Source organism: Silene latifolia, chromosome 7, assembly GCF_048544455.1.
Source record: "Silene latifolia isolate original U9 population chromosome 7, ASM4854445v1, whole genome shotgun sequence".
Taxonomy (NCBI): Eukaryota; Viridiplantae; Streptophyta; class Magnoliopsida; order Caryophyllales; family Caryophyllaceae; genus Silene; species Silene latifolia.
In genome coordinates this window covers 64,421,531-64,436,038 of record NC_133532.1, presented here as the reverse complement: position 1 = coordinate 64,436,038, position 14,508 = coordinate 64,421,531, and the positions used below count along the sequence as shown (strand labels likewise).

Below are 14,508 nucleotides of genomic sequence, written 5' to 3'. Positions count from 1 at the left end.
CCGCAACTCCCGAAACTTCCAAAATACATCCTGTGTTCCATATATCTCAACTGAAAAAACATGAAGGACCTCCACCAGAGAGTGTGAACATCCCTGAGCTTGATAATTTGCAGCAGCTCATGGCGGAACCAGTGGCTATTTTGGGCAGGAAACTGGCTAAGGAGGGCAATGGTGCTACAGTTCATTTCTTAGTCCAATGGTCTAACAGTGGCCCTGAGGATGCAACATGGGAACCTTATGATGAGATAGCTAAACGTTTTCCAGATTTCAACCTTGAAGCTTGAGGACAAGCTTTTGATAAGGGGGAAGGATTGCAATGAGAGGAAATTAGAAGTAATAAGAAATAGGAGTCACAACAGATTGGTCACCGGTGAAATGTAAATTCTAACAGAGATTGTTAGAGAGTTTTGGCGGGAAAAGTTGTTAGAACTGCCCTTAAATAAGTTGTGGTAGTTGTTAGAATCATTCATTCATTTTTGCTGTAATCTCTCTTACTTCTCTCTCTAAACATTCCTCTGTAATCTTTCAATTACCAAAATCAATAAGACGAAACATTCGATTCTTTTCTCTTCATAAGAATCCTATTATTGTCTCAGTTTTCCTCGATTATTCCTGGAATTCATATCCATCTTTAGAGTTCATTGCACAGGTCAAATTTCAGTCTTTCTTCCTTTTTATGATTTTTTGTTATTTGGGTTTTGGTAGATTGTTGAATTATATCTGAATTGTTTATATATTAGCCGTTTTTTTATCGTTCACTGATTATGTAATATGTATGTGTTTAGTAGCCATGCTTGTAAGTTTAGTGATTGGGTCATTGCCCTTAAAGAATACATGGATAAGGCTGCGTACATCCGACTCCCTTGTCGTTTTATTTGCGAGAGCCATTGAGGCACTAGGGTAAAGTTGTTGTTGTTGCTGTTTTTGTTGGGTCATTTCTGTTATGTTGTTATCCTGTTTATCGGAATTTTATGTTTGTGGCACTAGAGTTTGATTAGAGCTAGTGACGGAGCAAGGGGACTAGAATAGGCGGGCTGTCGTCCCGCTAAGCAATGAAAAGATTGGAACTTTTAAGTTGAATTTCAATTTTTTTGTTCGTAGTTGTTCAGCTCTGAACCACATTTTAGACCCCAGACATTGAATCCTGGCGCTGCCATTGATTAGAGCTGAAATAATAATGTGAAATTATGGTTTTGACCTGATTTATTGGTTGTATATAGCATGAGATAGTATAGAAGAAGTCCATCTTGCAAGTTAGGGCTGTAGCTTTTGGCATTTGGTTGTAAGAAGTTTCGATGTTTGGATTGTTATGTGAAGTTATTGCGCTATACTGCAGGAAGTAAATGGACGAAAGCTTGTCTACCTAGATAATGCTGCTACATCTCAGAAACCGTCAACTGTGTTGAAGGCGTTGCTTAATTACTAGAGTAAATTATAAATTACTCCCTTTTAAGTTGCACTTTTCTAAACTTACTCCCTTATAAGTTTTTTTTTTAAAATTACTCCATTAAGTTGACCTCAGACCAAAAGTTGCTACCATTTTCGAACTCTGGGGTGTATTTCCGTCTCTTTTTGAATTTTCCCTCCATTTTTCTAAATTCATGACGAAAATGCCCCTAACTCTATGTTAAATCACCTGAGACCAGCCGCCACCCCATCCTTGCTCTCCGACACCCCACCAGCCGCCACCCTAACCTTGCTCTCCAACACCCCACCAGCCGCCCTTCTCCTCCCTCATGAGAACCTCACCATCCGCCTTTATCTATTCTTTCTTGCCCCTTTGCGTTTTTTTGCCGATAACGACCACCGGAGAGCGACGTCCTCGGCGATTCAACCACGAAAAATATTGACGAAATCAGTTTTAGCCTTTAATTTTGCCGACAACGTCGCCGGATATATTAGCTTATTGAATTTGTGCGTCGTTTTTGGTACATCTAGCATTTTGAATTTCTGTCGACTTACGGTGGGGCTGGTTGGGATATACGCCGGAGAGTCTGGAGGTAGTTTGGGGGTGATGACAGTGGTGGAGGTTGTGCGGTGGTGTGGTGGTAGTAAGGTGGATCTAGGAGATGGAAAGATAATGAAGAGAGCAAGAGGAAGAGAATGAAGTGGGTAATTTTCCAAAGGGCAATTTCGTCCCTTTACTTAATTTTTCACCTGAAAACAAGTTTGATAGTAACTTTTGGTCTGAGGTTAACTTAAGGGAGTAATTTTAAAAAAAAAACTTATAAGGGAGTAAGTTTAGAAAAGTGCAACTTAAAAGGGAGTAATTTATAATTTACTCTAATTACTACGAAGAATATAATTCGAATGTTCATCGAGGAATACACTTTTTGAGGTATTTAAAATTAAAACACACATATTACTTTATTATCATCATCATTTTATACTAAAAATGTTACTCTTTCCGTCTTTCTGTATAGTTCCTAGTTTGTTTTTGCACAAAAATGAAGGAGCATAAAAATATTTTGAATATAATGAAAGCTGGTGAAAGACGTGTGACCGGAAACTATAATGACCGCAAATAACTTACAAAAATGGAATCATTTCAAGTAGAAATTTATTGATGGACAATCCAAAATATAAACCAGCAAATTATTGATGGACAGAGAAAGTATTTCCTTACAAGCCTGGAGTATGAACAAAGTAGCCAGCTGCAACTTTAAATAGGGGTTTTATTCATTTTCATTATGATTATTGCGCTGATGGTAATATTTGAATTTCTGAATTCAGTGCTAAAGCTACTGATCGGTTTGAGCTAGCGAGAAAGAAGGTTGCAGCTTTTATCAATGCGAAATAGGCCAGCGAAATTATTTTCACTAGAAATGCTACAGAAGCAATAAATTTAGTGGCTCACTCTTAGGGCCTATCTAATTTAAAACCTGGCGATGAGGTATGTTGTCATCTTTCACTCCTTTGCAACTGTTAACTGTTAATATGGCCCTTTGATTTTAGACATATGTACTAAGAGTACATTGTTTAAGTGTTCTGGTAATAGTCTTTCATGCTATTGTAGAATTGTTAAGTGGACAAAGGAATAGTGTATGCTTAGATGAACTGAAGGATACTGATTGATGTGTAAATAAGTTTGGGATAACAAGTTCTGCTAAAGAGAGCATTTTCTCTTCTCGCGATGGTCCATCTGCTTCTTCGATACATCCAAAATGTACTAATTTACCAGTGAGTACAGTCAAACTGATCAAAGGTTGGAACGAAAGAGACTAAGAGAGGCTTTAACGGATATTGTAAGAGACTAAGAGGTCAACCGATGTAATAGTTATGATGCCCGACACATTGAAATGTCTTTCTTCTAGCTACTATCGTTGTTGTGTAGCTAAATGATTTTCAGCTTATTGTTTGTACAAAGTAAGAAGATACTGTAGAATCTGGTGTGCTATGGCTACATAAATGACTCATGTCTGTGCAAACAGCATATTGCAAAACGTGAAAAACATCGTAAAATCTTGTGTGTTATTGGCTACATAAATGACTCTTTTTTGTGCAAACTGTTTTGAGTGCCTATTCCATGTAGTGTTTTTGTTTCTTATCTGCAATTTGAGGGCCTTGTATGTTCAGCGTTCTACCTTAATTGATCCATCCTGTACCCTTGGAAGTGGCTTTTTGTTCCTTATTGCTCTTCATACCTTGTTCATCCAATCAGTTCTGATATGTTCTTTATAACAGTCAAAGTTGAATTTACGGCAGCAACACCTTTTTTAGTACTTTCAGTGTATCTCATATATGAAATCTTAGAAGCTTATCTTGTGTCTCAAGCTCGTGACAAAATCAAGTCGATTAATGCTATGTATCTGGCACTCATCAAATTATTTGTTCACAGATCATTCTTACTGTTGCTGAGCATCATAGCGCAATTGTTCCTTGGCAACTTGTCTCTCAGAAGACTGGTGCCACTTTAAAGTTTGTGAGTTTGACTGAAGATGAAGTTCCTGATTCCATGAATTTACTGGAGTCATTGTCGAACAAGACAAAACTTGTGGTTGTTCATCATGTCTCAAATGTGCTTGGTGAGTAAAGGGGTGTGTTATTTATGTTGATCGGTAACCGACATATTTCAACTTTACTAGAATATACGCTGTATACTCTGCCTTTTTATTTAAGTTATTCCAAAAAACTTACCTAAAGAAGGTGAAGCTGTCTTTTTGTACAAAATAAAAGTACACCGACTATTAACACCAAGCTGGTGGATTTTCAATAAAATCTTCAGATTGAACTTTATGCTTTGAACCTCAAAAGTTTGCTTATATGGTGATGAACTTTTATGATTACTGCCTTTTATGTAAGTTATTCCAAGAATTTACCTAAAGAGCGCGAAACTGTCTAGACAATAATTACTAAGCTGGTGTCTTTCAATGAAATATTTAGATAAACTTTATACTTCCAAATTTGTATTCTACTTGTGATGAACTTATGGTTTTGAGCATGTAATAAATTAAAAATTATAACTTGAAGCGGGTTGAAATTTTTTTATGGAGTTTTTACTATAAATAAAACAACCATATTATGTACTGCCTATGCATTATTGTTTAGAAGCAGAAGACACAAAGACCGTCAGACTTTTAGTCCATTGAAAATTGAAATGGTGATTGATTCTGTATGGATGATGGATACTTACGTTAAACAATCTTCTAGAAGCTTGTCAATTAGTACCTTGAGGTGTCTTAGAGACTTAGGGCGTGTTTGGAATCTTTGGATTGAGGGATTTGGAAGGAAAGGAAAGGGAGGGAGAGTAGGGGATTTAAGATCCCTTGTTTGGATAGCAAATAAGGGTGAAGGGAAATGGAGGGGGAAGGATTTGGAGGGATCCATTTTCCCTCCTGCAAGGCAAACTAAAATCCCTCCACAATAGGAAATATTTGGAGGGAAATTGTATCCAAACATTCACATCCCATTCCCCCTCCCCTTCCTTTCCCTCCCATTTTGGTATCCAAACACACCCTTGTTTGGATTGGGGGATTTGAAGGGAAAGAAAAGGGAGGGAGAGTAGGGGATTTGAAATCCCTTGTTTGGAAGTAGGCTTGTTTGGACGAGGGGTTTTGGTGGGAAGGGAGAGGAGAGGGAGGGGGGGATACGCAATCCTTTGTTTGGGTTACAAATAGTGTGGGAGGGAAATAAGGGGGGGGGGGGAGATTAGGATGGATTCATTTCCCCTCCAATCAAAATCCCTTCAACAAAGGAGATTTTGGCGGGAACACTCCCTTCCTCCATTCCCCATCCCTCGCTTACCCTCCCCTCCGTTTACCTTCACTTTTGCTATCCAAACACACTCTGAGGGCTTGTTTGGATGAGGGTTTTTGGGGGAAAGGGTGGGAGAAAGACAAAATACCTTATTTGGATAACAAATTGGGGTAAGACGGAAATCGAGGGGGAGGGATTTGGAGGGATCCATTTTCCCTCCAAGCCTAATCAATATTACTCCAACAAAGAAGCGAATTGGAGGTAAAACTCCCTTCCTCCATTCCCCCTCCCCTTCCCAACCCTCCCGTCCGTTTCCCGTCCTATTTTTGATCCGAACAAGGCGTTAGAGCACAATGTCTCACACTCATGCTTGCCTCATTGTGCATGCATGCTCGGGACACTTCAAGTTTTCACCAAATCACTTATGACATAAGTTCATGTTGAAGGAGTGGGATAATTGGAGTTCGAAATCTATATTACACTACATTCTTTCGGGGGTTGTTATTGATTGGTTTTATGTTCATCTCTTGCAGCTTCAACTCTCCCAATTCTTGACATAGTTAGGTCAGCTCATGGTGTCGGCGCCAAAGTCTTGGTAGATGCTTGTCAAAGTGTCCCCCATATGGTTGTTGATGTTCAGAGTCTTGGCGCTGACTTTCTTGTTGCGTCATCTCACAAGATATGGTTCTTTTGATATTTTCTTTTACCAACATAGAATGAATCTTCAAAAATAATGACTGAACAAAGCTTCAGATGTGTGGTCCTACAGGTGTTGGATTCTTATATGGCAAAGCCGAGCTTTTGGAAGCCATGCCTCCCTTTTTAGGTGGGAGTTTTCTTCTCTTTGACTTGTTAGGATTATTCCACCCTGATATTGCTATCATCAAGGTTGTGATTCTGTTTGTTCATAAGCAAATACTCCATACTAAGTAGCATCTTGCTGGCTCTAGCTTAAAAACCATCTAAACTTCTGTTCAGGTGGCGGAGAGATGATTGCTGATGTATACTTGGACCATTCCACCTACGCGGATCCACCATCCAGGTAGGTGTTACCTCCTGCAACTTTTATTTCGCTTAATTTCCTGGATTCACCCTACTCCACTAGTGCCCCAAGCAAGAAGTGGCAATTTGCTTAATAGTCTAAAAAATTCCGAAATTTTGTTTTGTACTCCCTCCATTCACTTCATTTCCATACATTTGTTCAATATGTGTGAGGAGCATTTTTATGAGACGTGTAGAAATGAAATGAATAGGAGTGTTGTTTTGCTATTGCTGCATTATATATTATGGGTTTGTTAGTGTACGTGTATTGAGAATTTCCAATATGTATGAGATAGTAATAGAGTATATTTTGCTGCCTCCGATTACGGATGTTTGGACTCCAATCATCTCATTCTACTGTGTGCTAATATGATGTATTTGTATGCACTAGGTTTGAGGCAGGGACACCAGCTATCGGAGAAGCCATCGGATTAGGTGCGGTATAGATTATCTATCGAGAATTGGCATGCAAAAGATTCATGATTATGAGGTTCGTGTGTTTGTTGCATTAAACGTCTATCATATCTGTGTTGAAATTATCGTTACTAAACTAGAGTACTCCATTTTAAAGACTTACATAAGCAGCTTTTTGGCCGAAGTAGTTAATAAACCCCATTTTTTTGACATTACGAGTTATTGAACCCCTTCAGTTTTAGTGAGAGCAAATTACCTCCATGTATTTAATTTGATGTTCATTGTTGCTTAATTAATAACTAGTATAGGCCCCGTGCAACATTGCATGGTGTTTATAGAATTTTACCTTTTGGTATACTATATTTATAGAGTGTAAATTGACAATTTATTATTTTTTTAACGTTTTTCATCATTGTATTTTGATTTGAGAGGAAAAAAAAAAATTTAAGTTACTCATAACATGAAATGGGTATTTTAATGAAAAAAAGTTTTTACACAGATTTAATGATATTGTTATAAACTTTTTTAATAGCATATCTTTTAGCTACAATTTATCTTACCGAAAACGAAATTTTTATCATCAAAAAACCTAGAAGCAAATCTTAAATAGGGAATTATATTGAAATAGGAAATAAAATAAGTGATTATATCAAAATAGGGAAAATATTTTAGGCGGGAAAACTTTTGAGTTTTTCCTATTCATTTAGTTCTTGGAAATGTGAGTTATCGAGGAAAATGACAAAAATTAAACATTTCAATTAGATTTCGGCCATTTTTGTGGCCTCAAAATGACACAACTTTCAGATTATCCTAACAGTTCGAAGTGTAAATTCTATTTGATGGACAGGTAATCAATGAGTGTATATAATAATTCTTTGGGATTAAAGGCCATGTTTGTGACCTCGGAATCGTTGATCATCAAATTTATTTTTTCGTTCCATTCTGTGGTGCATTGAGGTTGAACTTCACCTAAACTTCGAATATCTCTGTAGGTGGAGTTAGCTGACTATCTATATGGAAAGCTATCTTCTGTCCCGGATGTTCGGATTTATGGCCCTGTGCCATCCCAGACTGTACAACGAACTGCAATTTGCGCTTTCAATGTCGACAACATGTCATTCATCCAACTGACATTGCCACTTTTCTTGATCAACAGGTATCGAGTGTTTTCTTTTCAGCGTATTCTGAATTTTCAATGCCAGTTCTCTTCCTATGTTTGCTTTGTGGTTTACCTTTTTCTAATTCACAATAGAGACATATATCTAGAGTTGAAATATGATGATATAAACCAAAACGGTTTGTCAATTGTGTGCACGTTTTATATTGTGTCAATTCCTGACACAATCTTTGTGATGTGTCATCGCAAATAATTTGCATATTCAACACAAAGGTAAGACTCCTTATCTCGCCATAGTCGTGAGCCTTTTGGGGAACATGGGAACGTTAACTATGTGGTTAGTGGTTTCCTCTTCCTGATTGTTTTCTAATTGTTGCTTCACTCATGTTTCCATAGCACGGGGTGGCCATCAGGTCAGGTCACCATTGTGCCCAGCCTCTACATCGGCATCTTGGGATGAATGCCAGTGCTCGGGCCAGCCTTTACTTCTACAACACTAAAGAAGATGTTGATCATTTTATCGAGGCGCTCAACGACACAATTGGTTTCTTCAAATCTTTTTCGTAGGACGCGGATTCTTAAAGAGTGTTTACTGACCGTAACTTGGATATTTACAGATGTTTTGATGGACTTGTACTATAGGTGTGGGTATGATTATTCTCAGGGTTTGCAATAAAATCAACAAAATCCTCTGTAAATTTCAACAATGGTAAAAAAAATAGTATCACTGCCAATTTTGACCGGGGTATTTTATCTCTTTGCATTCTAGTACTCCCTCCATTCAACTCCACTTTACAAGTATTCTATTTCCGTCCATTCAACTCCACTTTACGGATTTCCTTATTTGGACATGTAAAAGACCTTTCTATCCTTATTGAAAATCTATATTTACACAAAATGCCATTCATACCCCACACAAATCCACCATAAAACTCACCTTTATATTTTTTTAATATCTTTAACCCCACCATTCCCTTTCCCTATGTACTTTTAATAGTTTTTTTAATCCGTTTCTTAATATCCGCGCAAAAAGCATAGTTGCAAAGTGGAGTTGAATGGAGGGAGTATGTGAAACTGTTGTCGGAATCTGTGAGATGTGACAGTAGTAACTGATTTCGTACGCGATATATTGTCAAATGTAGTATTCTGTCAAACATCATCCTACCGGAGAAAGTGGCTACATTGTGAAACTAGAAAATGTATGCGAAAGATTTAATTAACATCATTTCTGCACAAACATTTTATGCCACACTCAATGGCGGAACCAGAAAGAACAATACCAAAATCTTGCAAAAGTAGCTGCAAATATCTTGGGATTTATAAATTTTCATCAATTTTCTCCGTCTTCAGTGGCCCTTGCATCCTTTAAAGTCGACTGTCAGGGCTTTTTAACCATTCAAGTTGCAATCGAATAAAATCACACCTTAAATTGAGTTAGTCCATTCAACAATCCACCAGATTTAAGTCCTCATCGTTTCGCAACAGTCCACCTTAAAACTCTTCTTTTCGGCATCCCCATATTTGTTTTTTCTTCAATCCGCCAACGCTTTCTTCAGAGCATAACTCAATCAAAGCCCCGCCCGCCTACTGACCACATATATACGTGGTGATATTGACCAAATCCCAATCACATGGGGACATACTCTGCAATGTTGGTCAATCATCACTGACAAACCTTCATCATAGTCACTGGCCTCGCTTCCCATCGTTCTCCAAATCTTCCTCTTCATGTCTTATCTTTCTTTTCTTGACTATTTCTTTAAAATCAACTGTTCCAGCAATTTCGGCACTGCAATCATCACCATGTTGATTTATCATTGAACATGGATCATGGGACTCAATAGGTACATTTACAATATCAGATTCTTCTGCAGCATCATCAATACAAACTTGACTTGATAAACCAACGTTGGTATGGCTATTCTCATCCATACCATGGGAATTCCTCAGAATATCAGCTGGTAGAACACCATGCATTTCAAATAAACCCGATGGAGACAAACACATAGTTGATGGGTCGATATCCATCTCATCATGGAAAACACTCGAGTTCCCATTTTGTCTCTGTTGCTCAATCTCTACCTGATTTACATCACCAAACTCATCGATCATCCTCTCATTGTTGTTAAGCCCTCCTAGAGCATTCATCTGAGTTTGCAGGTAAGCCATCAAAGAAACTGCGTGATCACGGATCAAAGAATCGTGATTCACACAACCAAGTAATTTGATCAACACCTGCTTGTATTGGTTAAGGCTGAGAGAAGGCTTTTTGGACTCTCTTTTACGACATAACCTAGTAACTTTGCAAATATGCTCACACAAGTAGCCTCTTTCAGACCAAGAGCAGTTACAAATCGACAACTCAGAACCAGGGTTCAATACAACATGGACTTTGTCTGGAGCTTGTTGGTCTAAGACTTCCGCACATTCATCTTCAAATTTAACATCAGAGTCGGGAATTTCCAATGAATTGCGCCAAGATGTTAATCCATTAACCCACTCATCTTTCCGGTACCGGGAAAAATCATGTTTTCCTGGATACTCGTCAAGCCAAAAGTGCGAGTGCACTTTTGTGGCCAGCTTATCGACTAACCAATCTACACGTTGATAAACACCAGGATCTTTCTCATTTAATACTCTGAGATTCATAAGCTGATGATAAAACTCAATTGATGCACTTGTTTCCTGGCTGGCAAGTTGAAATCTTTGTAAAGCCGAAATCCAGGATCCTGCAAGGGTAAAACCATATAAATGATAGGTACAAACAGATAAATTTGGGGGAATAGCGAATCAGTAGTAGTTCATTAGGTTATATAATCATGATGTTCATTTTGACGAAAAGAAATATACTATGGCGAAGGTAGAAAATTATCTCAAAATTTAGCATAATTACATGAACCAACTTACTGATAAACAATTTCAGAAAAATGCCACAATAAAATGAAAATGTTCTCATTCTCATAAGAGTAATTCGAGGCGTGGGGTGCAAGTTGTTAATACAGTATTAATGATGGTACCTAACCTATTCTGGGGTACCACACAGCTTTAAAATACTCCACAAATGTTGAGTTATCCACAAAATCTTTCATAAAGTTGTCAATTGAAGTCAAATTTCCTCTCCCAGAGCAGATCTCTGACACAATGTGTCCAAGCCTCCTTGACATTTGAAGTCGCATTTCATTTTGAGAACATCTTGTTATTAAGTTCTTGTGCCACGAGTGACGAATACGCCAAAAAGACATCATCACAGAGCACTCGAATACATCCCTGATCAAAGGGCACATACATATATTAGCAGGATACAGTGCAATTTATAGACTGATTATTAAAACAGTAGCCTTTGTCATCGAAAATTAGCCAGTACTTCAAAAACAAGAGTGTAAGAAATCAAAGAAGAAGACCCAGCAGAAGTCCAATGAGTTTACACTCGTTGAATAGTTTGATGTTAATGGAAATACACCACTCAAGTCTCAAATATACTCTACTTTGACAATGTAAGATAGCTAAAGTGGTAACTTAGCAGCCATTGCAATCACAAGAGTCAAAAATTCGAAACTAGCTATCTGAGGAATATGGTATTATTCTTTCAGGCAAGTAAAATGTTACATCACATAAGTTTTCCTGGTAAAAGAAGTCAATACCATACCTAATCGCCATAATGTCAGTCAAAGGATCATCTACAATAAATCCCGCCAACCTCCAAGCAGGATTCTTCGTTAAAACCCTGTTGCAAAGAGCTCTCATCCATTTATATGTATCCCCACTTGAAAATCTCGGAGATATAACCCAAGCTACTGGAATAGGCTTATTCTCTGAGTTGAAAACAAGAAGGCTGTGTACCGGATACTACACAGATTAACAAAGGAAAGAAAAATCAATTTCTAATTTGGAACACAATGTATGTCACAAGATTTAGAGAAAAACAAACCTTAAATTTGTTTGTCCCGAACCTCGAGTCAGAAGCTAGAAGACTGTGATTACCAAATTGAATCATTTGCTGCAACTGCCAGTCAGTCTGAATTCCTATGGTAAACGGTTCAGAATCCGAAAATTCCTCGTAAAAGAAAACGCATGTTGGATGGCTATCCACCCACATGCCCAGGCTGACATCATCATCAGAATCTAGCTCGTACTGAGATCGACGTATACTTCTTTCTTGTCTTCTTACATACCTATGAGTAAGAAGGTCATCACGATTACAAGGACCCCCTTGCTTCTCAACTGATTCATTGTGTCTTTGCATAATCGTCTCCACAGATACACCAACATATAAAAGAGAGTGTACCCGCAAACGAAGTTCTTCGGACATGAAAGGAGAGAACATAGCAGGAGTTCCAGCTGCCTTTTTGTCTTGTGGGCCATGACAGATTAACCCTTTCTTGTCGACATGCTTGTCATGATTGTATATGATAAGGGCAACAGAAGGTGCAGCACAAAGGCGTTTAACAATGAAGCGACAGGTGCATCCCCTTTTTGTATTAGGGCGTCCAGCAGATTTCTTCTTTGACACAAAAGTTCTACTTGGTCGCACGATTCCACTTTTTCTGTGATCATCTGGGCCAAAAGAACAACAGTACCTAAAGTTTGACACAAATTTAGATCAATAATTTTTTTAATTGCCCAGCACAATCGCCATTTTGGTTAAGAAGTTAATCACATCGGTGAAACTAAAGGACATTAGAACTCACAGTATGTACTCGAGGATACTATCAACCTTCACCTTGTATGTTGCATCATTGCGATGCCCTCTCCTTGCCTCAACGTGAAATGCAGTTGGACAGTCTTTATTGGAAGATTCACCCTTGATAAAATCATTAACTCTAGTAAACGGAATCAGAGCAACTCTGTCTATATTACCCCTCCAACCTTCTACCTTAGACCAAACTAAATCAGAAGCGCTAAACTCCAAGGTTGGAGGGCTCTGCACAGGAAGTGAAAGTATCTCATCCCATCTCGCCATGTGCACAAGTTGCAGTATAACTCAGGTAGCTGTCATACAAAACGGATTAACATCAAGTTGTGAGTGAAACTGGAATCAAAGACCCAGTAGATCACAGCACAGCAGGTTTGTACGAAATAACCGAAGCCTAAACATACTACCCAGCAGGGCCACCACTTCCTACTAATTAATGCTAAAAACATTGTCAGGCATAGATACGGGGAAACCATCAGACCACAGTTACATGCCCCTCTAAAACCATTTAACAATTAACACTAGAAACACAGCCGTGCTTAGATATATGCCTGCACACCTACTAGGGTACTATGGGGCACAAGTATGCCCACAAAATTAGTAAAAATGATCAAGGAGTCTTACCTACTAGTTGTAAGAATTAGCAGAATGGGGAAGGGAGTCTAGCAGGGATGGTCGTCCCTGAACAGTGAAAAAGTTTCGATTTTTTCAAGCTTACCCTCATGGATTACTAATTCCCCACTAAAATTTCTGATCTTTTTTTCCCCCACCCAGAACTTCAAACATCAAATCTTGGTTCCGTCACTTGTTGTAAGTAACAAGTTAATCAAACTATCAAAGTAAGGCCTAAGTTGAGCGAAAAATGCTGCCATTTACGCACTTACTATACAAGGTCAATAAATATGTTATTCTACCTTTATGATTTTCTTAAGAGATTTACAGCGAACAAATCCTCCAAAAACCTCTTATATTGCTATATTACTAGCAACCTACTATGCAAAATTAATTCAACACCAAAATTTCTAAATTAGAGTTTCAAAAATTGGGGATTAGGGTTTATGGTACTCAACAAATAACTCAAATTGCCAACTAGAATCGGCAAAACAAAGCAAACTAAAATCAATCAAAGTTAAATTAATACAGTAACAAAATTATTTAATTAGGGTTTAAGTAATTGGGGATTAGGGTTTAACAAAGAATTAAATAATCAATTATAGTATTACTACATAGAGATAATCAAATAACATTGAAAGTTAAGAATCTAGGGTTTACAAAATAGGGAATTGGGGAAGAAGAACAAAGATGAAAGAGTTACCAAAATTTAGGGTTAAGGAAGGGAGTTCGTAGGTCTTGCGAATTGGAAAATGAAGAAAGTAGAGAGTTAAAAAAAAAAAAAAAAAAAAGTAAAATGATGCTAACGGGATTCGAACACGGAACCCGATTTGAGCACGAAATTGAACTAGAAGAGTTGGGAGTCTCGGCGGGATTGATGAAGGATGTTATTGGGGCGAGGTGGTGCGGGGGCAGGTACGGGCTTTTTGCACCCGTACCGGTACCACCATGGAAAATTATACTCCGCACTTGTATTTCTTATGTGCTTTTCTAGTTATTGGGGTTGTTTGGTAAACGGCGGATTGGAAAATTTTCAGCATATTCAAGGCTTTTAGCATGGTTGATTTACCAATCTACTATTTTGAGTGTTTGGTAAATGGCATATTAACAGAGTAGATTGAAGTTCAATCTACAGTTTTCCAATATGCTGCTCTACCTAGCATATTCACATTAGTAGATTGTGAAATATGAATCCGTCAACAATTTATGCATAAATACAACAATCTATTAACCAAAATCTACTAATTACCAAACACTTCTACTAAATCTGCTAATTGAAATATACTAGTCAAACCTGTTAATTCAATCTGTCATTTATAATCTGCTTGACCAATCTGCTTCTGCTAATATCAATCTGCTAATTACCAAACAGGGCCCATATGCTGCTCCCACCAGCATATTCACTTTAGTAGATTGTAAAAAATGAATCTGTCTA

The 14,508-nt window shown here is 37.9% G+C and overlaps 1 protein-coding gene and 1 pseudogene across 1 annotated transcript; one reads left to right on the top strand and one right to left on the bottom strand.

The window, feature by feature from the left end:
* The first annotated feature begins 5,949 nt into the window (after window positions 1-5,949).
* On the top strand, window positions 5,950-8,533 carry LOC141590175 (cysteine desulfurase 1, chloroplastic-like; annotated as a pseudogene).
* Window positions 8,534-8,865: 332 nt separating this feature from the next.
* Window positions 8,866-13,852, bottom strand: LOC141592263 (uncharacterized). The gene is made up of 6 exons (XM_074412866.1): window positions 13,777-13,852; window positions 12,457-12,757; window positions 11,697-12,345; window positions 11,415-11,614; window positions 10,791-11,035; window positions 8,866-10,497 (listed from the first exon to the last, which is right to left on the bottom strand). The coding sequence occupies exons 2-6, from the start codon at window positions 12,726-12,728 to the stop codon at window positions 9,455-9,457; spliced, it is 2,409 nt and encodes an 802-aa protein (XP_074268967.1). The 5' UTR covers window positions 12,729-12,757; window positions 13,777-13,852; the 3' UTR covers window positions 8,866-9,454.
* Between the last annotated feature and the right edge of the window lie 656 nt (window positions 13,853-14,508).

What these genes read in the sequence shown, in the direction of transcription:
- LOC141592263 (XM_074412866.1), bottom strand. Translation starts at nt 12,728, where the DNA reads ATGGCGAGATGGGATGAGATACTTTCACTTCCTGTGCAGAGCCCTCCA. An exon ending in TCGGGACAAACAAATTTAAG is followed by an intron (nt 11,615 to 11,696) that starts GTTTGTTTTTCT and finishes TAATCTGTGTAG; the next exon opens with TATCCGGTACACAGCCTTCT. An exon ending in TGTGTGGTACCCCAGAATAG is followed by an intron (nt 10,498 to 10,790) that starts GTTAGGTACCAT and finishes TTACCCTTGCAG; the next exon opens with GATCCTGGATTTCGGCTTTA.